Here is a 25,411-nt window from a genome sequence, read left to right on the forward strand (position 1 = left end):
TTAAGCAAAACAGGCAGGGTAGGATTTAGGTACAATCGACATAATGTGTTTTTTTTCGTTCTGCTTTTCTTTGCATTGAATTTTCCTTAACATTATACCTTTGACATGTATTTTTTGCCATAACAAATGTGTAGCCGGTTAAGAATGGTTTCGTTGTTCTGTTGTATGTTATCCCTCGACGCAAACATAACACAAAATGTACACGTACACACACAGTAAAAAAAAGATCCTCCTATTGGCCGAGGTTACCACGTAATCTCGCAACGAAAACGCAATTGGAACACGGAAACCGACGGCAAAAAAACAATGAATTAAAAATAACTCCACTTTCGATCGCCGGCAAGGCTGGGGATGAAACTGGTGTACAAATTATCCGTATATTTATAACACAGATGTTGTAGCATTAGGTGCAGAATACTAATTTCCATATGAAGATGAGCCCATCGGGAAGATTGTAATAGAGGCAGAAGAAAATTATATTTTCATATCACTTAGCAGTGGAGAACGGATGCTGACCTAATAGTGTGTAACGGTAATAATCTATTTATAATAAAACGTAAACACAATTTCTCCTCTCTGCATGATTCTTTCCTGCGACTGTCTACGGCCGGGCCAAGTTTGGTCGCGTGAATATATCCTTTATTTGGGTGGTGGCATCAGCACCGCGTAAAAGCATACACACATGCATAGTAGAGCTTGTTTAATCGAATACTTCCGCTGCAATAATCTGCAATCGCCGTTGTAGTACGTTTGTGAGTGATTGTACAAAGCTAACTGTATCACCGGCCATTAAGAATAACGCGTGTGTTCAACGCCTGGCGTTTGTATGCAAATCTAACTCTACACCAAAATAGGCTTTATCGTCGTCTTCCCATCGTTTTGAGGTTGCTTTGTGGTTTGTGGTAGAAACAAACATGTGAGAAAAAAACACAAAATTTCATTTGCACTACATAAAAGACGTCCTTCTTGCGCTACCCAGCCGCATGTCTTGTGCAGATGAGTCGCTAATTAAAGCTAACAATCAGTAAGTTGAGTATTTGTTTTACAATTCTACAAATGATATGTCACAAATGTTCTTTCTCTACCAGCACGCGAATTTCCCAGCAAGAGGCAGACCAGTCAGCAGACAGGAACTACACTTGCCGTTGGATCCGAATCTCGAATGGCGTAGGGAATGCCCTCATCTATGGAAGCTTAGTGCACAACCGTCTTATCTAGGAAAGATTGCTATAAATAGTTTATGTTTCTGGTTTCGGTAAACAGTTCCTGTAAGTTGTTCGCTTTAGCGGCGTTCTGCGATCTAACCGAGAGCTTTCCGTGTTGTGCCATAGAACCCTTCTTTGTGCAGATTATACATCGAATTAGGACGAGTTACATAAAACTAAGAATAATATCCCGCACGCTCGTGTATGTACCAGCTACCAGACCGATGACACCGAAGATGATCAATATGATGTCTTTCCAGAGAGTGATCTTACCCGGACCCAGCTTGTCAGGCCACAGCACACAGATCTCCATAATTGCAGGGAAAGCAATACCCAGCGCGGACAGACAAAATGCACCGAACAGCGAAATGAACAGACCCAATCGTGGAATGGCAACGGCCAGTAGGACTGTGAAAGCAAGTGAAACATACAATGAAGATAGTTGATTTCAACAACCCAACAATTTCTACTTACAAGTTGTAATGACGACAACGATTCGGACCAACATTTCGTATACCAGCTTGTTGTTGGAGTCACGGTACTTCTCCACCAGATAAACATTCCAGATAATATCGACCGGTACGTAGCATTGCAAACCGTACGAAATGAAGATGGCCACCGCGAACAGAATTCTGATCGATTGAGACATGCTGAAAGGGGAATAGGACATAGTGTTCGCACATTTAGCATTGCTGGTGGCAGTAGGGCAGACTGGTGGAAAGCCATATTTACATCTCCTCCTGTGGCAAGTTGAGTGTTATACTGCCCGCCGATTCAGCACCATACTTCAGATAGCCCAAGAATCCCATACCGGCATAAAGGAAGACAATCACTATCATGCCCACGTTAAGTACTCCGCAGGTACCACCAAACGATTTCGGGGTGGCCATATTGTTTTCCAGTGCTATAATCTATGGAGTTTGGAGGATAAAATGATCAATGGAAAACTCACACAATGCCCAAGTGTTTGCCAAGACATACCACTCCTACTGCTTCCAATGCAAACAGTGTGGTACCGAAGAAGAGTGGAAATTTGCCCAGCTCAGCTATTGGCTGACGTTCGGAGATCGGTGGGATATCATCCAGAATGTAGGCCAATATCAATCCAATGCCTGTGAATGGGAATAGAACAAGTATTATTGATGTCCGTTTGCTGGAAGTTGCGGCGCACTAACCGACGAAGGTGATCAAGTTGGCCAACGTTGAGAATGGTGCCAGGACCTTCAGGTTGCGTATCATATTGATGCCTATCAGTGGTACGAGAAGTATCAGGCAATGGATTTTCACATCCAGCTCCAGCCAATAGTAGTCCACCAACTGTGTAGAGAATGGCCGAATTAGAGATCTAACAAATTGCTGCAAAGTCTGCCTTACTAAGATCATTTGTACCGCACCTGCTTAATGTTGGTCGCTACAAACACTATGTACACGCAGCAGATACCCAGCTGATAGAAGATCATGAAGCCATCAACGATAACACTGGAATGTGATGTGGTACGTCAAGATGAGCGAATGTACAGTGGAAATGCCTGGTAGCAACACAGTAACACTTACACAGCGTATGGTGCGAACGGTCGTAAACATGCCGGACCCTCCTCGAGCGCAATCTTCATCGAGATTGGATAGGTGAGAATCGGCACTCGGTGACGCTTGCACAGAGCGTACTGCGCCTGGACGAGCACGTGCAAACAGTACGTACAGAGGATGCCGATCAGGATCGTGTTAACGACACCGGAGATGTAGCCGGCATTGTAGAATGCTTGCGGCATCGCAAGAATGCCCGTTCCGAGCGATCCCTTCAGCAGGTGGACCAACGTTTCAAAGTTACTGCAATGAATCGGAAACAGTACGTGACGCGTGACAAGCATCAGTGGGGCTGGGTTTACTTCCCTCCCTTCCCTCCCTTTTGTATACTCACGTCGTCGGGTGCGGTCGGTTTCGGTGGAGATGGGGATCATAACTCTCGTCTACGATCGTATTGCCATTGGAAGCAAATATTTGCATGTCCACGCTTGTGCCCTTCTTCGAGGGACTTCCCCCGGTAGAGCTGCTCATCTTGAGGTGGGATGGGATGCTGTTCACTCACTGGCTGGTCGAAGTGTACCGCTCACCGCAAGAGTTCACTGCAATTGAACACAAATCAGTCAGCGTTAAGTGAACTCAATTGCAGCTCGTTTGTTTGGTTTGGTAGGTCGGGATTTTTTACGTTTTTGCTGTGCCTGTGTCACTCTCGATTACATGAAAAAGAAATGGAATGATTGTTTTTTTTTGCAGTCTGATTCCAACTCGCTCACATACAAGCTCACGTAACGAATGGGGAACTGGTAGATGATACAGAGTGCCAAATAGAGTGCATATTGCACAGCTTTCCATTAAGAAGTCTCATATTTTAACCTACGACGACAGCTTGTTAATTTGTAGGAGTAGCAGGGAGTTGATTTATAGTAGAAGAGACTATAAGCTAATTTAATCACAATTAAAACCATTTTCCATGTACTTTGCGTAGTAAGAAAGAAGTTGCTTTATCTTCGTTAAGAAACTACGAAGGTCAGTAAGCGTTGTGGCCATTATTGGGTCACGAACGAAAGAGGTACCTCAATTGGTCCACTTATTCAAAAGTGTAACCAGTCAGCTTGAAAAAAGGAGGTCTTGAAATAACTCTTTTTGAAGGAGCGATTGTGAGATACACACTGAAGACGATGCACGTTTGAAAGGTTTGCAATGGACGTTCTATTTCTTTAATTATCCGTAATTCATAATCATAACATTAAAACTCGTATTCATAACTAACTTTATTATTCGAGTTATCTAATTCCCCATCCCGGCATTCGGGTGAAAGGTAGACGCCATTTCCACTACACCACCGGATCGCTCCATGTGTGGGAAGATCTAATGGATTAATTAATCTTTGTTGATCTTGCAAACGGTAACCGCTGGAGCAGTAAACATTCCAAACCTCATCCAGAAAACTACCGTAAATTGTGGTATGGATCAACAAATTTGAATTTATTCATCAAAACAAAACTGCATTAACCCTTGCGCACAAAGATCGAATGCAACGGGCAAAGGTGCATCGATTAGGTCATCGATGTAAAGATTCTTCGTTCAGAGCGATGCAGGTACTTTGCTCTACTCACATATGTTACTGTGTGTTTTGGCAAGCGCTACTAGCTGACCATCGTCAGGCACTATAAAACACTTTCCCATTTGGTGGGGATACAACTACCAAGCGGATAGTAGAACCGGCTCGAATATTGACGCTAATTGAAATAGATTAACCACCAACTAACCCGCGGATAAGGTAAGCGCGGTCGAAAATACGGGTTGGATGGGGGAGGATAGCAACAAAAGCAAACGAGCTGACTGTAATGCCATCAGTGCCAAAATTAGCTTCAATGTCAGTAATGCAATCTGATTTGCTTGAAGCGACTTCCACACGGCACCCGGTGGGCACTCGACTGGGTGATGGGTTTATCAAACTAGAAACATTGTTAAAAGAAATTGACCCCTCTTGGATACACGCGGTGCTCTTGGTCGGTAGGAACTGGGTGTGGCGGGTTGTCGTAAGCTGATACTTTGTATATTTGAGATGTCCTTTTTTGTATACACTGTATCATGTTAGGTAAGAGACTTAGTTGAGCACTTCTTTCAGTATTTTATGTGAATATCGTTTTTGTCTAAGAATCATCAAGAGCAATGATTTAATTTTTAAGACTAAATTGCTATTAGTTAATCTAGCTGACATAAACCGGGGACAACCCAGTAGTGTATTGGTAGCCGGCGCTGGTCTTCACACGCCAAAACCGGTCAAAACCTCATCCGAACTAATCCTCCGTACGTAGGATTTGAATATCTGGCTACGGGGAATAAAAAGCAAAGAAAGTCAGAAATGGCCTTTAGGAGTTGTGTTGTGCCGATAGAGAAGAAGCTAACATAAACAACAATTACTTAAAGGTATAATAATACAGTCTAATGAGTAATATTGGATCTTCCGGTCGTTATCACACACTACTTTGTTGGAGTTGGCACCTGAACGTTCCTTCTTTTAAATTTCAAATCGTCCTTCTAATGCCTTCTCCAATGATTAATAGTTCCACCATCACACGACTGACGTACTACGCACCAATAAAGCAAATCGAGCCTATATCCCTAGACGCTGCACTGATGGAACACTTGAACACTTGATTCACACCGCAGCGGACAATTCAAATCCAGCACGGTATTGCTTCACTTCCGCTTACGACGACGGTCGTCAGCCATCTGAGCGCAAAGCGAGCAACGTATGCCGGATTTTTCTACGAATGGTTCCGTCGAGAGTTGGCGAAGCTGCAACAGCAAACGATGGTGGAGCTGAGGTTGACCGACGCTTTTAACACGCGATGGTCGTGAAGTGGCAACAAGCGCGCGTTAGTTTGATCGAGACCGAGCCGTGCCTCCACGGGTCGATGTTAAGGATGGGATGCGATACAGCACTGGATGCTGACCGGCTGACCGGCTGGTTGGCTGGTTGGTGACGATAGTGATAGGTGACGGTGAGCGTAAATTGAAAGAAATTATTGTGCCCTTATTGCAATTGTGTTCTCGATGCTCGGTGCTCAGCCATGTGGGTTTCAATTTCTTCTGCTCACTGTACGTCATTGATTATGCCCGATACGATAGTTGTAGATTGTAACTCAATTGCGGCCCGAAGACAAATAGGATTGCAAAAGCGTTGCATCGTGCCACTAGCGACAGCCGTTGCCACTACTCGAACCACAAACCTGATGGGTGATTGATGCACTGCATACCGTCAATAATTACTTCAATTGAGCCGAGTAGTGTGAACTATTTTTAGGTTCAATGGATGAGGTTTCATAAGTTTCCGTCAATGTTTGTTGTTTTCCCGCTTTCGTGTTACGTGGCGTTTTTCACACACTTGGTTTTTCCCGCGAGATGGAACGATACATGTACTACTTGTTGATTCTTTTGAGCGCCACTAGCGCTAGGTGCATTACTTCCCAGCAGTCAATACAGCCTTGAAGATGTTTGCCAGGATGCATGGCGTCCCAATTGTGGGCCACTTTTGTGTGAACTTTGTATGGCGCACGAACCGTGTGGGTGAGTGGTCGACTACTGGGAGTGCTTCTAATCATGTCAGCACAAATTTCCCCTTGAATCAGGATACATTGGATTGATGTTGATGTTTTAACCTTCGGGCTGAACACCTTTGTATTTTTAATTTTCTTTTGTTTTAATTTTGTTTTTTATGTCGCTAGTTAAATGCGTTAAAATGAATATCATCAAATTTTTTGCTCATAAATTTATCGTTTATAAATTGGTTTTATTGTTGAATATTCGGTGAATAAGTCAAACATTTAATCACAGTACATAAAAGTTTGAAATTGAAATTCAGAGCCTAAAAAGAATGTATTGTTTATCCAAAAGGTTACAAACACAAACACGCACAATAATATTCTGTAGTTCCACCAATACTGAAGTAAAACCGTTTTAGCAACAAGCCACTTGCAGAAATTGGAATAATTCGTAAATTTGAACAAAATCATGTCTCGTTATTAATTTAACAATCATTTAATTGCCTCCTGTCCAATTAAAACCTTGTTGCCATTTCGACATTCCTCCGTCACAGCGTACGACAAAACAATGGCGAAAAGAAACGCAGGACAAATTAAACTGCCATCAAGATTTGCAGCTCGGAAGCAACAAACGGAACGGAACTGGTATTGTGCCTCGTGATGCTTATTTGATTTCCCGCCCGAGCTCACGCAAACAACAACAACAAAAGGCGTCATGTCTCGTCCTCACACACATCCCGTGTGGTAGCATCTCGTACTCATCTGCCGAGCGTATGCGCTGGTGTGGGTGAGTGATTCCTTGCGCAGACACACCAAAAGGTGTACACAATTCTCCCTCCCATCGGATTTTCACTTCACGTGCTATCTGTTTTTTTTTATATCTTCTGATTTACGAGAATGAAGTCCTCCCCCGAACACCCCCTTCCAGTTCGGCGCCTTACCACCACAGTGAGTCCACCCACATCCTTGGGGAGACTAGATTTTGCAACATATTTCTGGTTCGTTTCATGCTAAGGCCCATGTTTCTTCATACAGTGACCGATTTTACAACGCATAGCTCACCAATCTGGCGTGGGATGGTCCCGCACGGGCCACACAACCGTCTCCGAGATTAATCTATATATATTTTCTGCCATCTTTTCATTCACGTGAATTCTGTCGTTTGCCTCCCACCCGTATATGCTAGGTAAAAGCCAGCCCGCACCGTAGTGAGACGACTAGACAGCGAAAAGGAAAAAAATAAACACCGGAATGCACCGCAAATGCAGTTGGAAATTATGTAACGTGTCAAACGTGCCAAAGTCCTTGCCGTCCTCGGGAACACCACACACAAACTAACCGTCGTTTCGCCGTTTACCGTGCACAAAGTACTGACGAGCGTTAAACCCCCCGGCGCGCTGATGAAACTGCGGAGCGGATATTCCGGGTAAAGCCCATTACAGCATGACAACACCATAAAGTACGCGTGCTTAACGAAGAAAGTAAGGATCGAAACAAATAAACGTAAAATACACACCCCTCGCACGGCCGTTTCGAACCGGAAACTTCAAGTGCAGTCCGTCCCGGTAGAATGGAATGAGAAAAAAGCACGCAAAAACTATCCGCGTAGCCGTATCCTTTCCCGGTCACCAACGTTTCGCTGTACAGCCGCAACAGAAAATGGTGACGTCGCTTGAAGCGGACGCCTGGTCGTTCGTGAACTGACTGACGGTGCTTGCTCGTTCATTCGGCGCGCTTCGGTCGGCTGCAAAAGGCAGGAGATGTCACGCACACTATTACTCAAGCTATCGCGGCGATTGTGGTTGTTAGAAAGCGGCTCGTAGTGTTGATAGCTTATATGGCACATTTTATAATACAACCACGGAGTCTTATCACTATTGTTCGGCAATACGATAATGCAATAGAAAATAAGCAAAACATTGAGAACTGTCTACTACGATAATAGGTTTTGTTATTTTAAAATTTTAACCATTCTAGTGTTGTTTTGAATTGATGCTCATTAGACATGTTCTCCGATTGCCTACACACAGGCGCAATCTTTTTTTCATAATGAAGTTGCAACCACATCTATTTAAAAAATCACCGTTATTTAACGCTGAAAGCCGTTTAAAAACTACAATCGTAATCGACACTTTTATAGATTTTTTTCTTTAAAACTATTATTTTAGGAAATTATCACAAATGGTTCGTCTAAAAAAATAAAAATAATAAAAATAGTGAATAATAAAAATAAATAAAATATGAAACATACGCACTTGTACACATACATTAAATTGCACGAAGGAAAAAAATGATTTTTTTTTATTTTATTGCTATTGGAAATTAATTTTATTGCTTAAGAAGCGTTCGATTCGATTAATTAGGTCATGTTCAGAAGTCGAAATATTTTTAAGGAAACACATGTAGGTTCAGTTTTGCTTTTTCATAATTTTCTTGGATCTTTCATTGCAAAACCATATCCTTTTGGATACAGATTATAATTTTATCACAAGTTAAAAAAGGACCCGGGAAGGAAGCGAGTGCCGGTGGGCCGGAGGCTACGAACACTAAAGTTCGCACATCGGTCACGAACGCTAAAGAGTCTGGAGCTGCAGCGAAGGGAAGCAAACCTACTGGACAGGGAAGCAAAAAGTAAATCACACCACAACAGTTAGTGTTTGGTGTCGTTTTGAAGCCTCGATGCCGTCAGATGGCGATACTGTTCGGTTTGTTGCGTATTTCTCCAACATGTCCGGCTAATCGCAGCCGTTCTTATACACCTCTATATTTCGTTATCTTGTATCGTACCTTTGGAACTAAAAATACAAATTCGCGTATTCTCGGATAAAAAAAAAATAATATTTTACATCGAATTAGTGAAATGGCAAATATCACACATGTACTTTGTTACACCAGTCAAGTAAATCTGGAATGTATTAATAAAGGATGAAATTAAAGATACTAAAAACAAACACGAACATGTTTTTTTTCATTAAATAATGTAATAGTTAATTTTCTGCATGGTTCTATTATTAAGAAGCGTTTGTGCTACATTTTACAGCTACAGTTAAACAAACACGACTTTAGACTCGGCACATTCAGTTGCCAGCAGATTCAGCAGTAGTAAATGTGGAGGGGAAAGATAATTTCACGGATAGTGCATAGTTTCGTAGTGGAAATTAACGTGAACCTCGTGACAATTCAACAGGGTACGGTGACACACATGTTGCCATCAAGACACCGCTTTGCACTCGTCAACAATTAAATGATGCAATAATGAGTTGGAGTGCACCCTTTAGTAATATGTTTTCATTTTCTTAAGAGAAGGTGAGTTAGTATTGAAGTTGTCGAATAGTTGAAATTAATAAAAGTGTGTTTTAAAGCACATCTGATTCAACGAAAACATAAATCTTCACTGCACTATACCTATGATACTTAGCTAATTTGAACTGAAAATATTTGGTAATTATGCAAGTCAAGCGAAAATTCTGTGGTAACTTAACCTTAAAGTAACCTTTTTTATATTTATTTTTATATTGCAAGTTGTTTTCTCTACTTTTAGCTTCTTTTTATATTTTATGAGCTATTGTTTTGTTATTTGTGTAATGCTAAACTTTACAGTGATTTTTATTCTTTTGTTACATCGTTCCTCATCCGAAATGCTGTAGAATTTCTTTCTTGGTGAACTGAATTTACAAGTCCTATAATAAATTGTCTTTTACTACATCTTAAAACACTAATCTAACCGTATTAATAGTCTAAACAACAATTTTGGTCAAAAATAAGTGGCATACATTTTCCGATGAAAAACGCACTCTCGCTCACCAAGTTTCTTCGAAAGGAAGAGGAAAATTTTGCATATGGAAAGTGGAAAGTGGAAAGTTACTACTACACAATTTTTTGCGACCGCCTACACCGCCTACCGTTTGATCCGCCGCTGATTTAAACGGTCAAAATTGACCTACAAAGTGGCACTAGCACTAAAGAACTCTTAAATTATCATCTGGTATCATTAAACACGATTTTTGTTCAAATGCTCTAAAAATAAACAATAATTTGGAAAACTTTCAGAATGTTTTAACACGTGAGGCGATAGCCTTTTGTCATTTCAACAGATGAAATTTAGGTGCGATAAAGCTAAAGGTCGAACGAAATATACATCACGCTTTTGATTTAAAGCATTCGTGTAAACTTTTCTAAATAGTGTATTTTTGCGTATCAAGTTGAATACGCTGTGATGTAATGGGTTAAGCTTCTTGGAGACCACCCGTAGCGGAATGTATGAAATGTATACGGTACTAACAGGCTTACTCCAACTACCAATAAATCAGCTAGGTTGTCTTATAGGTTAAGAAAAAACTTTTATTAGGACAGGGTTGCCGGTCGGACTGCAATACATAAAGAGAACACATCGCTCCAGCATAGCTGTTTTCTTTAAAATACTAGTTTATTGCAACTTCACTTACGCTATGTACACAACTTTTCAATTTTCCGTTTGATCATTTCGCTTAGCTTAGCTAGTCTTACAAGATAGATATGTTCGTCCTGGTGGGCTTCATGCGCATACACCACCGCTTCACAGTTGCGATCGTTGCGATCATAGGGAACATTGAATGAATGTGCAAGAACACCTTAAAATAAAAGCACATATGACAGAAATGATTGAACAGCTGACGGCAAATGGACCGGCAGACCGGAAAACCATCGCCCGTCACATCATGATCAGGAGATCAGGAGCAGCTCGGTAGTAGTTCGACAGCTACAGCTAACGCTTTGACTTCTCGACGCATTTTGCATAGGAATGGTTATGGCTCTAACAATTATCTTCTTTCTGTTCCAAATGTTCCACCCTGTCTCTTTCTCTCTCCCACACATTCACATAACACACCCCTCACAGTCCTGCCCTCAAAAGTGCACTTTCTCTCTGTCGCCAGGTGCGCTGTTTACGTGTCGAGTAATACTTATTTGTAATGATGGAGTGAAAAGATGGCGAATCAATACTTCATGTTGGTTGCGGATGTTGATTTTCGCTGCTTGTTTATTGCTAGCGCACACAGCCGCACAAGCCTCAATCGTCATGTCCGAAGGTGTGAATGATTTCGATCATGCTGGTCGAGGTACCGATCACCAGCCCCAGCATGGCTACCACGCCAATAACGCTGTTCTTCGCAACCATCCACACCTTTGCCATACCCTGCCGATGGTGCCAGTACGTGCAGGTTTGTATCAATGCAGGGAATGCAATGCCCAGGGCCGAAAGGCACAGTGCTCCGAACAGCGAAATGAAGAGTTCCAGATTGGGAATGGCCACTGCCAGCAGGACTGTAATGAGAGGAGAAGTGCATTAGATGAGCAAATCCGGGCTGGAATCTAAATAACCCTATACGTACATGTGATTAACACTAGCACCGTTCGTGCGATGTACTCATAAAAGGTGCTTCGTGGAGAATCACCCAAATTCTTCTTCAAGTAGTCGTTCCAGGTGATATCTATCGCTACGTAACACGCCAGCCCGTGGGTGATGTAGATGGCAAAGGCTAACATTCCCTTAACGCACTGGGCCAAGCTGAGGGAGGAGAAGAGCAAAGTAAATCATTTAATCATACGATCTCTGCTACAATGGCTGCTCAAACTGCTTACATTTCTTCCTCAGGCAGATTCAACGTTATCGATCCCTTTATAGCTGAACCGTAGTTCAGATATCCGAAAAAGCCCATTCCAATGTACAGTGTGACGATCAGGATCATAGCTTTGTTCAGCACACCGAAACTACCACCGAACTTTTTCGGAGTTTTCATCTCATTCTCCAATGGCAGGATCTAAAAGCAATAAGACATGTGTAACCGTATTGTCGAATATCGTAGCACACCCAACTGCTTACTCACCACACCGATTGCTTCCAAAGCGAATAGCACTGTGCCGAAGAAGAGCGCGAAACCGCTCATTGTGCCGACTTTGTCGCGATTCTCGAACGAGATGGGCTCGCGGAAGATGTAGTACAGGATGATGCCGAACGAGACGAGCGTGACAAAATTAGCTACCGTCGAGAATGGTGCCAAGAATTTCAGATTCCTAACCTACACAATGGGAGATCCGGTAACAGTCAAACGAGGAATTAGTACGTGCTTTAGTGCAACGGAAGAGGTAGCTCCTGCGAGTGGCTACAGACCCAGTTGATCAGGATGAGTGGCAGAAGAATGATCAGCATGTACAGCCGCACATCGGTATCTGTCTCGGTGTAGTAGTCAGCAATGGCCTTAATGTTAGACGACACAAACACAACGTACACGCAGCAAGTACCGAGCTGGTAGATGAGCAGAAACACGTTTACTATATGACTGCAAAGGTAGATGAGGGAAGGCGAACAATTTGTTAAACTAAGTAACGGACTTCTACTTCTATGAAATTACTTACATTATAACTTTGGATAATGGTTTAAGCGCTTCCGGTCCTTCGAGCAGTGCAGTCTGCGTAACGGCCGGATAGTTCAGGCTCGGCACTCGTTTCCGCTTGCACAGCTCGTGCTCCGCTTTAATCAGCAGGTGTATGCAGTAGGTACAGAGTAACCCGATCAGCAACGTACCGACCACACCAACTGTCCAGCCGGCATGATGGAAGGCGTTCGGCATGGCAAGGATGCCCGTACCGAGGGAACCCTTCAGCAGATGAATCAGCGTCTCATTGTTTGTCGTCGGATGCTCCACGTGTCGATGCTGGTACGGATCGTACTCCGTCTCTAGTCCGGGTTTCTTCTCCTGGATCTCCAACGTGTACATGTTGGGATCGATTGTCTTCGCCTGGGGTGGTTTCTTGCTGCAAATAGGCCGCAAAGAATAAAGGACACACGCTACCTCAGTACCAAAACCGCGAACAACCTTTGACCGATTGTGCAACACTTACCCATTGATTGCCTCGTCACCGACGAACGCGGTATTGGTGTGGCCTTTATCAACCGTCATCGTGCAGGGCTGCAACAATAAATGCAACAAGAGCAGAACCTAATTAGCATCGCTGGTGAAGGCTGATTACCGTTTATTACCGGTCGGGTTGGAGCTAATGAGTGAGGAATGCTGATGAACTGCACTGGCAAAAAGATGAGATGCTTAACAAAAGTTTCCACAAATAAACGCTGTGCGGTGCTGCTAATAACAAAAATAAACGGAACCAAATTTTGGAGCTCAATAATTGGAGTTTTACCACCTTACTACCGTGCATGGTAAATATTGTACAGACTGGTTTTTTTGTGCGCAAAGTATTGGTAGACAGATGAATGGAAACAATATCATGTAGGCTGTTTTCTTGGCTGTTCAATCAGAGATTCATCGCAGAAAATATAAGGTAAGCACCCGTAAGAAGGATATTTTTGGGTGTAGCTTGGAACTCTATGTAATATATTTTGAATTGCTTTATTTGGTTCAAATATTCTGCATTAGGCATTAAACTATTTTACCATATTTAAGGTGGCTTCGAGATGCCTCTATTGACTTCGTATGTAAATTGGTTAAAAAATCCTTTTATTTTATATTTTAATATAATATAATTTAATATTAAATTAGCTTAATACTGAGAGTGACATTCTGACCCTGAAACACTACAATTCAACTATTGATCAATTCCGGTAAATCTCTTTCTACAACCGAACCGCTTATAAGAAATTATTTGTTTTATGATCCTAGCAAATCAACAATAAAATCTTGCCGATTCATATAACATTACCAGTAAACAACAATTCAAGAATCTCCGTTTGGACAATGTCTCGCGCAGCAGGATATTCGATGTACCATGTTTTTCGAAGTGTTAATTGGTGTGTCATACAAACATCGAACATCTTTTGCATTAATCATGTCTTGGTAATGCAAATGTAAAACTTTGCGTTTTTATTGTCGATGTTCGAATACTAAACTTGTCGACGAAATTCGATAATTTCGGTGATATCGTCGAATTTTTGGAACATCGGTTGAGTCCGGATGAGTGGAACGTTGGTTTTGGAACTTCCCATCCTAAATATTGAGTTGAGAGTATGCAATCAAGGTTGTTTATTGAAATTCAACTACGTGATAGTCGTTTCGATGCTGATAAAGATTGAGCTGCTGATACGGTTGATCGTCATTCCTAGCCGATGTGTAACAAGTGTAACGCAAAAGCACACTGCGTGATCTCAGGTAGACATAACTATAGATGTTCATATTCTAAAACAAAAAATAATATTGATAGTAAGGGTTCGAAAATGGTTCCAAATTACAGTCTTTTCCCGAGTTACGCGGCTCTCGAGTTACGCGACTCTCGAGTTACGCGAATTCGAGATACGCGAATCTCAAAATTTTTACTGTTCTTGTAATTTTGTTTGTAGAATTGAAATTTTTATTTGTAATATTTCAAATTTTCCCAAACATACGTTACATTTTAATATAAAAAATATTAATTTCGGTAAAAATTTACTCTAACTGTTGAAATAAACGTAAAAATATCAATTATTAACGTGCTTCCTAACGTGAAAAAAGAAATCGATCTCTGAATACTAAATATAGACTATATTATAAAGGGCATTCAAATATCGCGAATTTCTCGGGCTCGCATTATTTGCGTAACTCGGGAAAATACTGTATTCCTTTGTTGTTCTACCAACATAAAAATGCGAAATAGGTAGGCCGTTCTGTTTGTTTGTTTATGATTGTTTTATAATGTACATTATCCTTATATAATTATTTTATGTTTAAATTGTTCTTTATGTGGACAATCAAGTATGAAATGCGCCTCAACAGTGATAAAGAATAATGTTAATGATTATAACTCTTTATTACACCTCCAAAAATGGGAACAACCACGGTAATCTAAGAGTTTTCATACGCAAATATTCGCTTCTTTTATGTTTGTATGGTGTTCCTCTCTGATAGATGTTATCAAAACAAAAGCTAGAGACCATGAGGTGGTAAATTTATAGATGTCGCGTTTTATCTATTTCACCCCTTGCTAGGTAAGCTTCCATGAATGGTACAGCTGTCATCTTTGGCTTTGTAACCATCGTCATCATCACCGTTCGATGGGTTTTGTTTTCGAACGGATGCTGCGTAGGTCAATAGCATTATCAGTAGGTAAACAAAGAATAAAACAAAAACAAAATTTAACAATGCGCTATCTGCCTTCTGGTGATGTATACCTTCAGCGGAGTAAAATAGCAGTTTAGTACTGACATGTTGCCCTGCCTGAAGGTTAACCGGATTGGGCGGAGACATAGAAATCGAGAGCACACAATTAATGATTTATAGTCGCACGTCGCTATGCCAATCTAGTTCACTTCGATGGATCCGGATCGGCCTAGAAGCCGGCATAGAACCGGTTCCGAAAGATTTCCACCGAACAATGTTTTAGAATGGTCAGGACATGGGCGCGAACTGCATCGGGTTTGGACAGGTTCACTTTGTATCGAAAAAGGTAGCGTCTAGGAAGCGGTTACTAGCCCAGAACGGGTTCCAAACCCCTGGCGGAACAATTCATTTGCGATGATAATAAAAGTTACCACCCTATGCTTCGTATGCGATGGAAATACGATCACGATCGAGCGAGCACGTGGCGGTCCGGTGCCAGTCAAGCAGGAACTGTGGTTTTATCCGTTTAGCCGACCTTCGACAACCGAACCGGGGCAGCGTCACCCGGCTAACTCAATTGCGCTGATCGCTCGTAATTCTACCGATGCATCCTGTCATTATATTCGGTTATCAGGGTCTCTCCAATCAAGGCGCTGGCAATGTGGTAAACTCCCACCATCAATTCGCCACCGTTCCTAGACAGCAAGACGTTGTGGTTGGCACACTACACATCGATGACATCCCCAGGCCACGCACTCCGCGGGACCACGCTTACGTTGGTCAAACAATTGAATAATCACGCGCAGCTGCACTTCTGCGCTTCATTATGCATTCCACCACAAAACGACCGGGAGGACAGGAAGCATCGCCACAGCTGATTCAAGACTGCGGCAGGAGTTGCACATAAGAGGCGCGTTGTACACGCGACGACACCATTTTAAGCGGTGAGGAACGTTCGTTCGCTTAATTACTGCAATCTAATGCTGCCCGTAATGCAACGATCGGTCGCATTTGTTGCGGCCCGTTGTGACATTGACATTGGGCGGTGAAAAATCCGCCGCCTGTGCCGGTGTGATTTGTGATGGAGCATTGCACCGTACGCTAGAGGACAAACTTTTATCATGCAAATGGTTAGCAAAAACAAGGGAGCATGCAAATTTTAATTATTCTCAAACAGCCCTTGTGTTGTTGTTGTAAACACTTGGATGGATAAAAATGCTTCCCTCATGTACGGCACGCTTACCCGGTGAATGTGGTGCAATCGTGCGATGAGATTGCTCTTTCCGTGAACATTTTTATTTGCCAAACCGAAACGGTAGCTTGACCCGTTTGTTTACCCACGCTTAACACTGGATTGCTCCCCGGGACGGTAAGCGATGGTTGTTGAACGTGATAAAGGCATACATTGCGCATCATATCATGGCACATCAACGCAAACAAAGGTGTACAAATACTGGTTCCAGCAGGACAAGCGATATATGAGCTGTTTTTTTCCCTCCTAGACTGATAGCTAATCTATCGTTTTAATTTGTTGTGGTATTTAAAATATGGAGCGATTAAGCGTGGACAACTTTAAAATTTAAATTCACGTAAATTAACCTTTTTCTGTCACAATCTGTTCGGATAAAGATACGAAAGTGAATGCAGCTTTCATCTATTGCAAAAAAAAAAATCCTGAAGGTCACAACCAGTTCATTGTGTATTTTGGACATAAGATTATTGCAGCAAATAGCGCACCTGTACAGTGCGAAAAGTCATGACCACAAAAATGCAACAATGTAGCAACCCCCGGTTTGGTCTTTTATGGCGCTGGCACTCACACCTTCGTAAGCCTCTGCCGGGGATCCGCCGACCGCCATTAGCACCAATTTCTTGGTTAGGAGTTGGTTGGGTTACACACCAACTACGCTTTGCACCAAATTTGTGCCACCTTTACGGTATTACGCCGCCGGTACGTACAGAGCTCCCTTTCTTCGGGCTTCTTTGCTGCGTTTTTACCGTTCATGACTAATAATCATCTGCAAGTTCCCGCCAATCAGCTCAAGGCTCACGACGGCCGAACGGTTTGCAGTTCGATGCGAATGGTCACTAATTAGCATACGCAGATCCGGTAAAGTGATCAGAAATTAAACAAAAAGCAAAAAACGGTGCACCAGATTCTGGGTGGGGTGAAATGTTTTTGAGTTTTCTAGAAGCTAGACGAAAAGGTGTGACTTTAGAATGAATACAATTGGCTCTTTTGTTCAACAGCTACAAAAGGAACGCAATGAGTCAGGTAGATTTATTCTTCAATCACTATGACAAAACCAAACACAAACCATTCTTCAAACACCACCAGGTGCTTCGAATTACGCACATCAAAACTAATGGCGGCCGGGAAATACCTTTTGCTGCGCCATTACTTTCGCCAGCCAACAAAAAAAAAGATACATTTTCCGCCACCCCACAAACGTTTGATGATATGATCAATCGCTTTGCCGAAAGTCTTTATGTGCCGCGGCCAGAAGCATGGGACGGGCGTGTGTGTGTGTGTGTGTGTGTGTGCGGCACGAAGATCATAAATATTCACGAGAGAGCCAACTTTGAAAAAACCAGTTGAAACCGGATTGAAACGATCGCGAACGAGCAAATTGAAAAGGCACCTGCAGCTGATCATCAACGCAGGGGTACGCAACTGACGTCGATGTTGTGTACGGGCCGCTACCGTGCGGGGTGTGTATTTGTGTTTTTTTGGTGCGTGTGGTTTTGTAAATAATTTTATTATAGCCTCAGGGTACGCTATTAGCGGAAGAATATACCATGGGGTGCCAAAAGCAAAAAAAAGCGCAAAAAAGGGTTTTTCACAAATAGTTCTGTCAAAAATTTGAGAACTAAAACGTGAAAGTAAAATAATTGTATTTAATTTATAATTGTATTTAGTTTTGTTTTAGTGAAGGAATTCTAAAAAAACTGAAGGAAGTTTTTACAAGCTTTAAATTTTACTGAAGGAATGTTAAACACATTATTTAAAATTTAATATTTTTTTATAAACTCATTGTATTTTTGGTTACAAATAATCCATTTCATTTCAAAAACTCATTTATAGATCATAATTTCCTAACGATCATTACCGAACGATCTACATCGTTTCCATCGTCCATCTCCCAGCTGCAATTTTCCCCACAGCCACCCAATGGGACGAGGCAGTAATAAATGTATCGCTGCTTTCAAACCCATGCCCCTGCCAAACATGTCGAAAATTTATTAAAAAAGCCAATAAAACCCAACTTGTTTGGCAAATAATAAACAGCACAGCATTCGGCTTTGTGAATGGCACCACAAAAAAGTTTGGCTCGCTGATTTCGGGGAGAATTTTATTGAGCTGATGCGCTGTTTTCTTTTCCTTTTCCATTCGTCCTTTCCTTTTCCCCATTCAGGATGATGGACGATGGAGTATCGCGGGGGGAAGAAAACAAGGGGGATAGAGTGAGGATACTTTAGTGTTTTTGCGTTTTGCGTCGCAGTTATCGTAGTCCATTTTGATGCCAGGAGACGGTGTTGGGAACCCCGCCTTGCAGCCGAACCGTGTGTGGGAAAATCAACGTCAACGGTGAGATTTGCGGCAAGGGAGTATTTTTTTTTCTTCCTTGAGTGCTTAAACTAAAGAAGTGCATCGTACGATCGTACCGGCGTTACTGAGGGCAGCCAATGCACGTGTGGAAATATGGTAGTCAGTGGATCAAGATATCAGCCACAAAATTGGCATCATTCACGCGCCACCTGAGGGTGTTGCGTTGAAAAATGAGGGTAAGAAATTATTAACCAATCATGAAGGAAACTACCAAGCGGTGTTGGAAACGAGGAAGATGTGAACATTTTTTGGGTACAATATTAAATGAACATATTTATTACAAAGTTTGTATTACGTTTACGAAATTTAAAATATCAAGATAAAATAATCCTGTTTGATAATAAAAAGAAATAAATATCAAACATGTATAAATCCTGATGTTATGTTGAGGTAATGGTTTTAATTCGTATCTATACGATTTTCGGGCAATAAAAATGACATTGTTATGGTATCTGGCAGGAAGTATTGACCAAGTTGATCCTTTCAAATCTCAAAATGAAAAACAACTCTTAAAATTTTTTGTAAATAAGTGTACAAATTTCAATAAAAAATAAAACATTTTTTAAACATGAATTTGCTTCTCGCTTGTTTTTGAGAACACGAGCCACACCTCTTTATTCGGTTAATACATGAAGCTGTCTTCACGTGCACTTAATTTGTGTACCATCTCAAAGTTGCCTCTGCCTCTGTTGCCACCTCCAAGAGTCGGGGAAGAGCTGATTGACGAGCTAGTGAGCGTGTCGAGGTCCTACACGTCAGAACCGCACGGGGGTAAGTCTTCAGCATCAGCAAATCTTCTGCGTGTGCCTTATCTCCCAATGGCGCGGATTCGACATTCGGGCATGACATTCGTCGCCGCTTCGTCGTGCTTTTGGCGTTGGTGTACGGTAAAGGCATGTTCCAAGATATTAGCATCACGTTCAGGGTTCGCTTGCATGCAATTTGAAGAGCCGGCAGCCGACCGGTGGGGAATGTTTTCTAAAAGCCCAAGGTTAACCGGCCAACCAGTTTGGACCAGACGTCTGCAACACCCTACGGTACCGGTTGGATGCTTCCACTTCCTGGATGGAGCGAACCACTCGAACCGATCTTCAAACCAAAACAAAACACTCATTCGCTGCAAGGTTTATAAAAATTGACCTTTTGTCTTTTATTGTCGACTACCAGTGGAAGAAGGGTTGCCAGCTTGTTATCTCGAAACAATGGAGAAAAATTAGCCACTGCCCTCTATATGTTTCTGGTAAAGATAGCAGTAAATATTGATTGTTCCAGTCGGCATGGGACATTCGGTGTACAATTTTACTAACATAATAAAATAGCAAACTAATAAAACGAAACTACTCGCGGGGAAAATCCTTCAGAGAACGGATATGTGGAAATCCCTCGAAACTGGTTATCCCTTAGCAGCTTTTAGTGCGATCATCGTGTGAATGTGATGACGGGGACCCTCACTCAGGGTTGCCCATCTGCACTCAAATTTGCTCACTGTTCATTGATCGAAAACCGTGCAAAAACCGATCGCAATGGATGGATCTGGTTGTATTGACAAAAAATCCGGGTGTGTAGAGGCGGGACGAAATTAACGCTAATAAGCTGTTTTGCAGCATGATCAACCGCACGGACGATCGAACCGGGTTTTGCTGGCTTTAAAAAAAAAACACACACCGGCACACACCCAGTCAATTATTATGGCGCTGGCAGTTTTAAGCACTGTATGCAGAGAAGGCAAGTTTTCGGGGACTTTCATTTCATAGCGATAAGCCAAGCGGCAGCAAGATCAATGCGAAAAGGATCGTAAAGGATTCGGTGTTCGCATTGTGCGGAATCGGCAAGAGTTGAGTGAGTTAATGGAAGTGGATAATATTCCTCCATCGGGTTGCGCTACTTTATCGCGCGAACACAAACTTTTCGCAGCAAAACCACGATAATGCATGTCTTATTTTCTTTGTAATTTTCATTGCTTTAGGTAGGCAATCGCAAGTTTTACAAAAAATAATAACAACAGTGAAAAGGACAATAAATTGCGCTGTCGTCCATTATACCATAACGCCGGTTGGCCGTACGATGAAAGTAACCATCGGTTGAATATTTTATGGACGTAGCGTCTGACACAATTTTATGGCTTGGTAATTGTTTTTATTGCCCTCCAAATACGTCATCTCTGTGGCGCGAAATTTAATTACAAGCAGAAAATCAGTTTTCCCAAGTATTTGACGCAATTGGATGGCATTGTACAATTGTGCGCCGAAAACAAAAAAGAAACAATCGCATGTACGTACAGTTTGCTTGTGAGTCGGACACTTTCTTCTCGTAAAAATCGGTGATAATCCACACCACGCGCATACTGCTGGCTGGCACAGTATCTTTAGGATTGTCTCACCCCAAACGGCATTAGTCGCGTGGTCGGCTTTGGTTAGCGTTGGTTCGTTGCTTTGCAGAAAGGGTGAGTGGCTAGAGTGGGAAGCTTGCCAAAGCCGGTCGCCCGTCAAAGCCTAGGATAGCTGTGTTGACCTTGCCCCGGTAATTCCCAGACCATAGGCGTATCCGAGCCGCGTTATGCTCGAGACACTCGTGGAAACGGGTTTAGTTCGGGGTATTTCCGCCTGGTTGTGGACGAGGTTGGTACTGCATGCAAAGCGAGTACAGTAGGTGGATGCTAGATTACGTTGACTGACACTTCTGGGCTTTGCGTGTTAGAACCGGAGATATAGACACCAGTCCAAGAGCTATCATTGGCTATTGCTTAAATGGGCAGCGACTTAAAGAATAGTGTTCGATTATCAAGAAGGGGTTACCTTGACCATTCTTGAGATCATACAAAAGCCTTGGTCTGCATCAAACTTTACACTTCTTCTGTTCAGACACCGTTCGAATATCCTTGAGGTATCTCCAAACTTTTCTGTCTGAGAGTTGCTTTACGACGAAGAAAATTTACGATCACCACAAGCGGCTAGCAAACAATGCAACCCAAGTCATCAATCATACACCCGAACACATGTTTCCTTTTCTTCAACGCAAAGCACTCGGAACGAATTTGAACCGGTTGCTTGTTTGGTGGTAAGCAGTGGCGATAAAAGCGGTGGAACTTTGCCCAATAATGGTTCGGTTGGTGTTTTGTTTTACCAAAAGGAATCTCTTATATCCGCTGGCACGCGCTTCTTTTATTCTGAGATTCTACTGGCACGGGGTGTGCGAGCAGCAAATGTTTTAATTATAATCACAATTACCAAAATGTGCTCACCGCGTTCGTAAGCAAGTTGTTCACGTGATCTTCGGTCAACTTTAACCGTACGCCAGTGTATCGATCGCTAGTGACGGCGCATTGTTAGCGATCCAAATCACGCGTATCCTCTCGCTTGTTCGGGACATTCGTCTACGGGGGGGATTCCCAGCCGTTGGCCGTGTCATGCGACCGACCTCGATCTTGATGCGAAAGCTTTCGGCGCTCAGAGCAGCCCGAAAGCTGTCATTTGCATTGCGATCACGCTCGACAAGGTCTCTCCTCCTAACTGTCAACGCAAACACGACACCTCCTCTGTATCGCCTGGTTGCTTTAGGGTTCAGTGTGGTTGGGAAACATTCCATCGTCCACAGGGTGGAGCGTCATTGAAGCAGCGAGCCGAGGTTGGTTTTACTTGTTTTTGGGGATGTTTTGGTCAGAAGTTCGTAGCTGATCTTTCAGCAACATCTCCCCGTTACTTCCGATTGGACCAGTCCTTCTTTTTCCCGTGTGCTGTCCCGGTGATAGAGCACTGCCAACTCGCTGTTGGTTCACCGGGTATCCCCGGTATCGGGTCGTGCTCGTGGCGTTCTCTTTTGGCGAGAAGCGATTTGTTATTCCTGCACACTCATTTGCGTCAAACGTTGGGCGTGAAGCAGTGATCGACGCGTTTCACCGCCGCGTACGGTTGCCAGAAGGATGGTGAAAAGGTTTTTGCGGTTAATGGTCTATAAATAACATTACTTCCCAAAATGGTACCGGTTACGTGGTGGAAAACATTTCTGTTAGAATATTTTTGGAATACCTTTTTTTTTACTTGCTCGATCGAAACAGCATAATAAAACTGTTTGTTTATGACCAAACGATGGAAGCATGAATGATTTATTACGCGATCACATTCAAATTGGTTAAGCTAACGTTTGTTCAATTTTTTGCTACAAAACTCCCGTGAAGTATATTTAGCTCAAAAGTATTTATAAAAACAAACTCTGAATAACCATGAAACTATGCAGTCAATTCAGACAGGCAAAACGTGAGTAACAAATATGTGAACTTCACACATATCGAACTCAGCCTCACCTGCAGAGCGATGATAGTGTTGTTTTTCGCCACAAAACCGCTTCAAATCCGTTTCAAACAGAGCTTTTTATTGTTTGCAGGCCATAAATCACTATCAACAGCAAGTGGAAGTTGAACCGATCAACTTCGGATCGATCATTACCACCACCTATCATTGTGGCTGTTTTGTAACAACAATGTTTGACACTTCCCGGCCGCACTCTGTCGTTAGACTGTCGGATGCGGTTTTGCTGCACTAATCCGAATCTGCCGGATATCAAATCACCGATAAACCGTTTGCACTCGAGCGATAGAACAAACCGCTGCTGGCTGGCAACCGGTGTTTATACTGTTGATGTAATAGCTTTCTGCGGCACTGTTGTTGCCGTACAGACGAACGATACGGTTTTTAGTATCGGAAGTTGAGTTTCATTTACATAAAATGACACGCATCCATCCACCATCGGACACGGCACGCCTGTTGCTGTGTTATCGTTGGACGGAAATTACCACCAACCAACACAACATCGTTATGATTGTCATCATCAACACCTACGGGCACGGATTTTGATCAACGAAAACACGCCGTCGTCGCGCTGGAGAGAAGCTCCAATGTGAGCGTTCTGCTGCTGCTGCGGTGCACTGTCGTCCACCGGTGGCGAACTTACCTGGTTGGCTTCTTGGTTGCGCCTCAGCTACTCCGGTGATACAATGCGTCGAGAGAGTGTGCACGCTTGGAGGCTCCTCAACAATTTTGGCGGTCGTCTAGTGTCAAAGCAAAGTTAAGCTACTAATTTAAAGCTAAAACTGCCCGCTGCTGCTCTCGCTACTGTTGGTACTTTGTAGTAAAATTGCTATCACCACCACTCGCACACGCGGTAAAATATTCGATACACTTCACTGCACGACTTTACGCTTCCGTTGCGGATGTTTAAAATTACTTTTTTGCTTGTATTTTTTCCCCATAAAAATATTAGACGCCTGGTTAGATGGATCCGGATGCGCTGCTGCGGTTTGCTCGTGTTATTTTTTCTTTTGCGTTCGCTTCTTTGCTCTTTCCCCTCGGCTTAAAGGAATAAATATTTGATTTAAACAATCTGCTGCTTGAAATGCGCTCACAGGCTGTGTCACGTTCGAAGCGTGACTGGTACCGTTCGGAAGCTAGCTTTGGTGGCGTTGGTCAAGCGACAAGAAATAGTCCTCGTACGGTACGCCACCGACATTGACACTGACGCACCCACCGAGAAAACCGAGTGTGACACAACAACCGTATGCCAACAAGAAAAAAAGCAGTCTAAACACAACGGGAAACAAACACAACCACCTTTAAAATTGTCCCGAGCTGGCTGAAAATAGATCCTCGTGCAGGATACACACTGTGTGTGGTGGATCAGTACGAAGCGCCAACCGTTTACACCGCCGAGTTGATCGTTTGTTCGCTCTCTTAAGCGTCCGATTTTTTTTTATTGTCTGCAAAGCGCTAATTTACCAGCAAACAGAGCACTGATCCGAAATTGGGCTAAAATCGTGTTGCTCCGTCACATACGCAGCCTAATTTGACGCATTCCGCACAGGTTTGTTGGCAACAAAAGCAACAGGGTGAGGAGCACGCACTGTATCCTGTTTTGAGCTTCGATTCCTCTCGATTTCGGAAGATGTAGATTGCTTTGGGTAAAAATGGTTGTCACCTGCTCGGCTTTGCACTGTACGCTGCACACGAACAGAGCGGTTCAGATAAAATGCTTAAAGCACACGCACACGGACTGCTCGTCGTCTGCGACTTGTGAACGTAAGCCCCACGAACCAACTAACGCGGTACTGACGACGAGACTGAACGGAGCGATGGAAGACGATCAACTAAAACCCGCAAAGTCCGAAAAGCGAATGCTAGTAAACCGCGCTGTTGATGCTGATGCTGCTGCCGTGCGCCGTACGACCTGTACCAACACTACTAATGTTGCTCTTGCTGCACTCGGTGAAGCGTAAAAGAGACGGTGAGCAAGCACGGCACGGTGAGAGTAAGCTTACGTGCGCGCAAAAGAGATCACTACCCACTTGAAGGCTCCTAACGTGGATGGGACGAGATACAACAAAACAAAAAAAAAAAGAATGCACGTGGTAAATTAGCGAAAAAGATGCAAATTTGGTATGGGCGAAAATTGCATTCCATTTTCGGTGCG

The 25,411-nt window shown here is 42.9% G+C and overlaps 2 protein-coding genes across 5 annotated transcripts; both read right to left on the reverse strand.

The window, feature by feature from the left end:
* Window positions 1–25: 25 nt before the first annotated feature.
* On the reverse strand, window positions 26–7,863 carry LOC128301159 (proton-coupled amino acid transporter-like protein CG1139). 4 transcript variants are annotated; one of them, XM_053037504.1, is made up of 9 exons: window positions 7,794–7,863; window positions 3,124–3,328; window positions 2,760–3,032; window positions 2,600–2,684; window positions 2,381–2,522; window positions 2,187–2,317; window positions 1,938–2,116; window positions 1,680–1,855; window positions 26–1,613 (listed from the first exon to the last, which is right to left on the reverse strand). In XM_053037504.1, exons 2-9 carry the CDS (start codon window positions 3,258–3,260, stop codon window positions 1,372–1,374), a joined length of 1,365 nt encoding a protein of 454 aa, XP_052893464.1. In that variant the 5' UTR covers window positions 3,261–3,328; window positions 7,794–7,863; the 3' UTR covers window positions 26–1,371. The 4 variants fall into 4 exon arrangements, with proteins under 4 accessions (XP_052893464.1, XP_052893465.1, XP_052893463.1 ...); XM_053037505.1 differs by lacking the exon at window positions 7,794–7,863 and adding an exon at window positions 7,617–7,629; XM_053037503.1 differs by lacking the exon at window positions 7,794–7,863 and adding an exon at window positions 5,329–5,457.
* Window positions 7,864–10,695: 2,832 nt separating this feature from the next.
* Window positions 10,696–25,067, reverse strand: LOC128301093 (proton-coupled amino acid transporter-like protein CG1139). Its single transcript, XM_053037414.1, has 8 exons — window positions 23,900–25,067; window positions 13,157–13,224; window positions 12,671–13,069; window positions 12,426–12,594; window positions 12,142–12,333; window positions 11,897–12,075; window positions 11,647–11,822; window positions 10,696–11,578 (listed from the first exon to the last, which is right to left on the reverse strand). Exons 2-8 carry the CDS (start codon window positions 13,213–13,215, stop codon window positions 11,325–11,327), a joined length of 1,428 nt encoding a protein of 475 aa, XP_052893374.1. The 5' UTR covers window positions 13,216–13,224; window positions 23,900–25,067; the 3' UTR covers window positions 10,696–11,324.
* Window positions 25,068–25,411: the final 344 nt, after the last annotated feature.

The sequence above is a fragment of the Anopheles moucheti genome, chromosome 3, assembly GCF_943734755.1.
Source record: "Anopheles moucheti chromosome 3, idAnoMoucSN_F20_07, whole genome shotgun sequence".
Taxonomy (NCBI): Eukaryota; Metazoa; Arthropoda; class Insecta; order Diptera; family Culicidae; genus Anopheles; species Anopheles moucheti.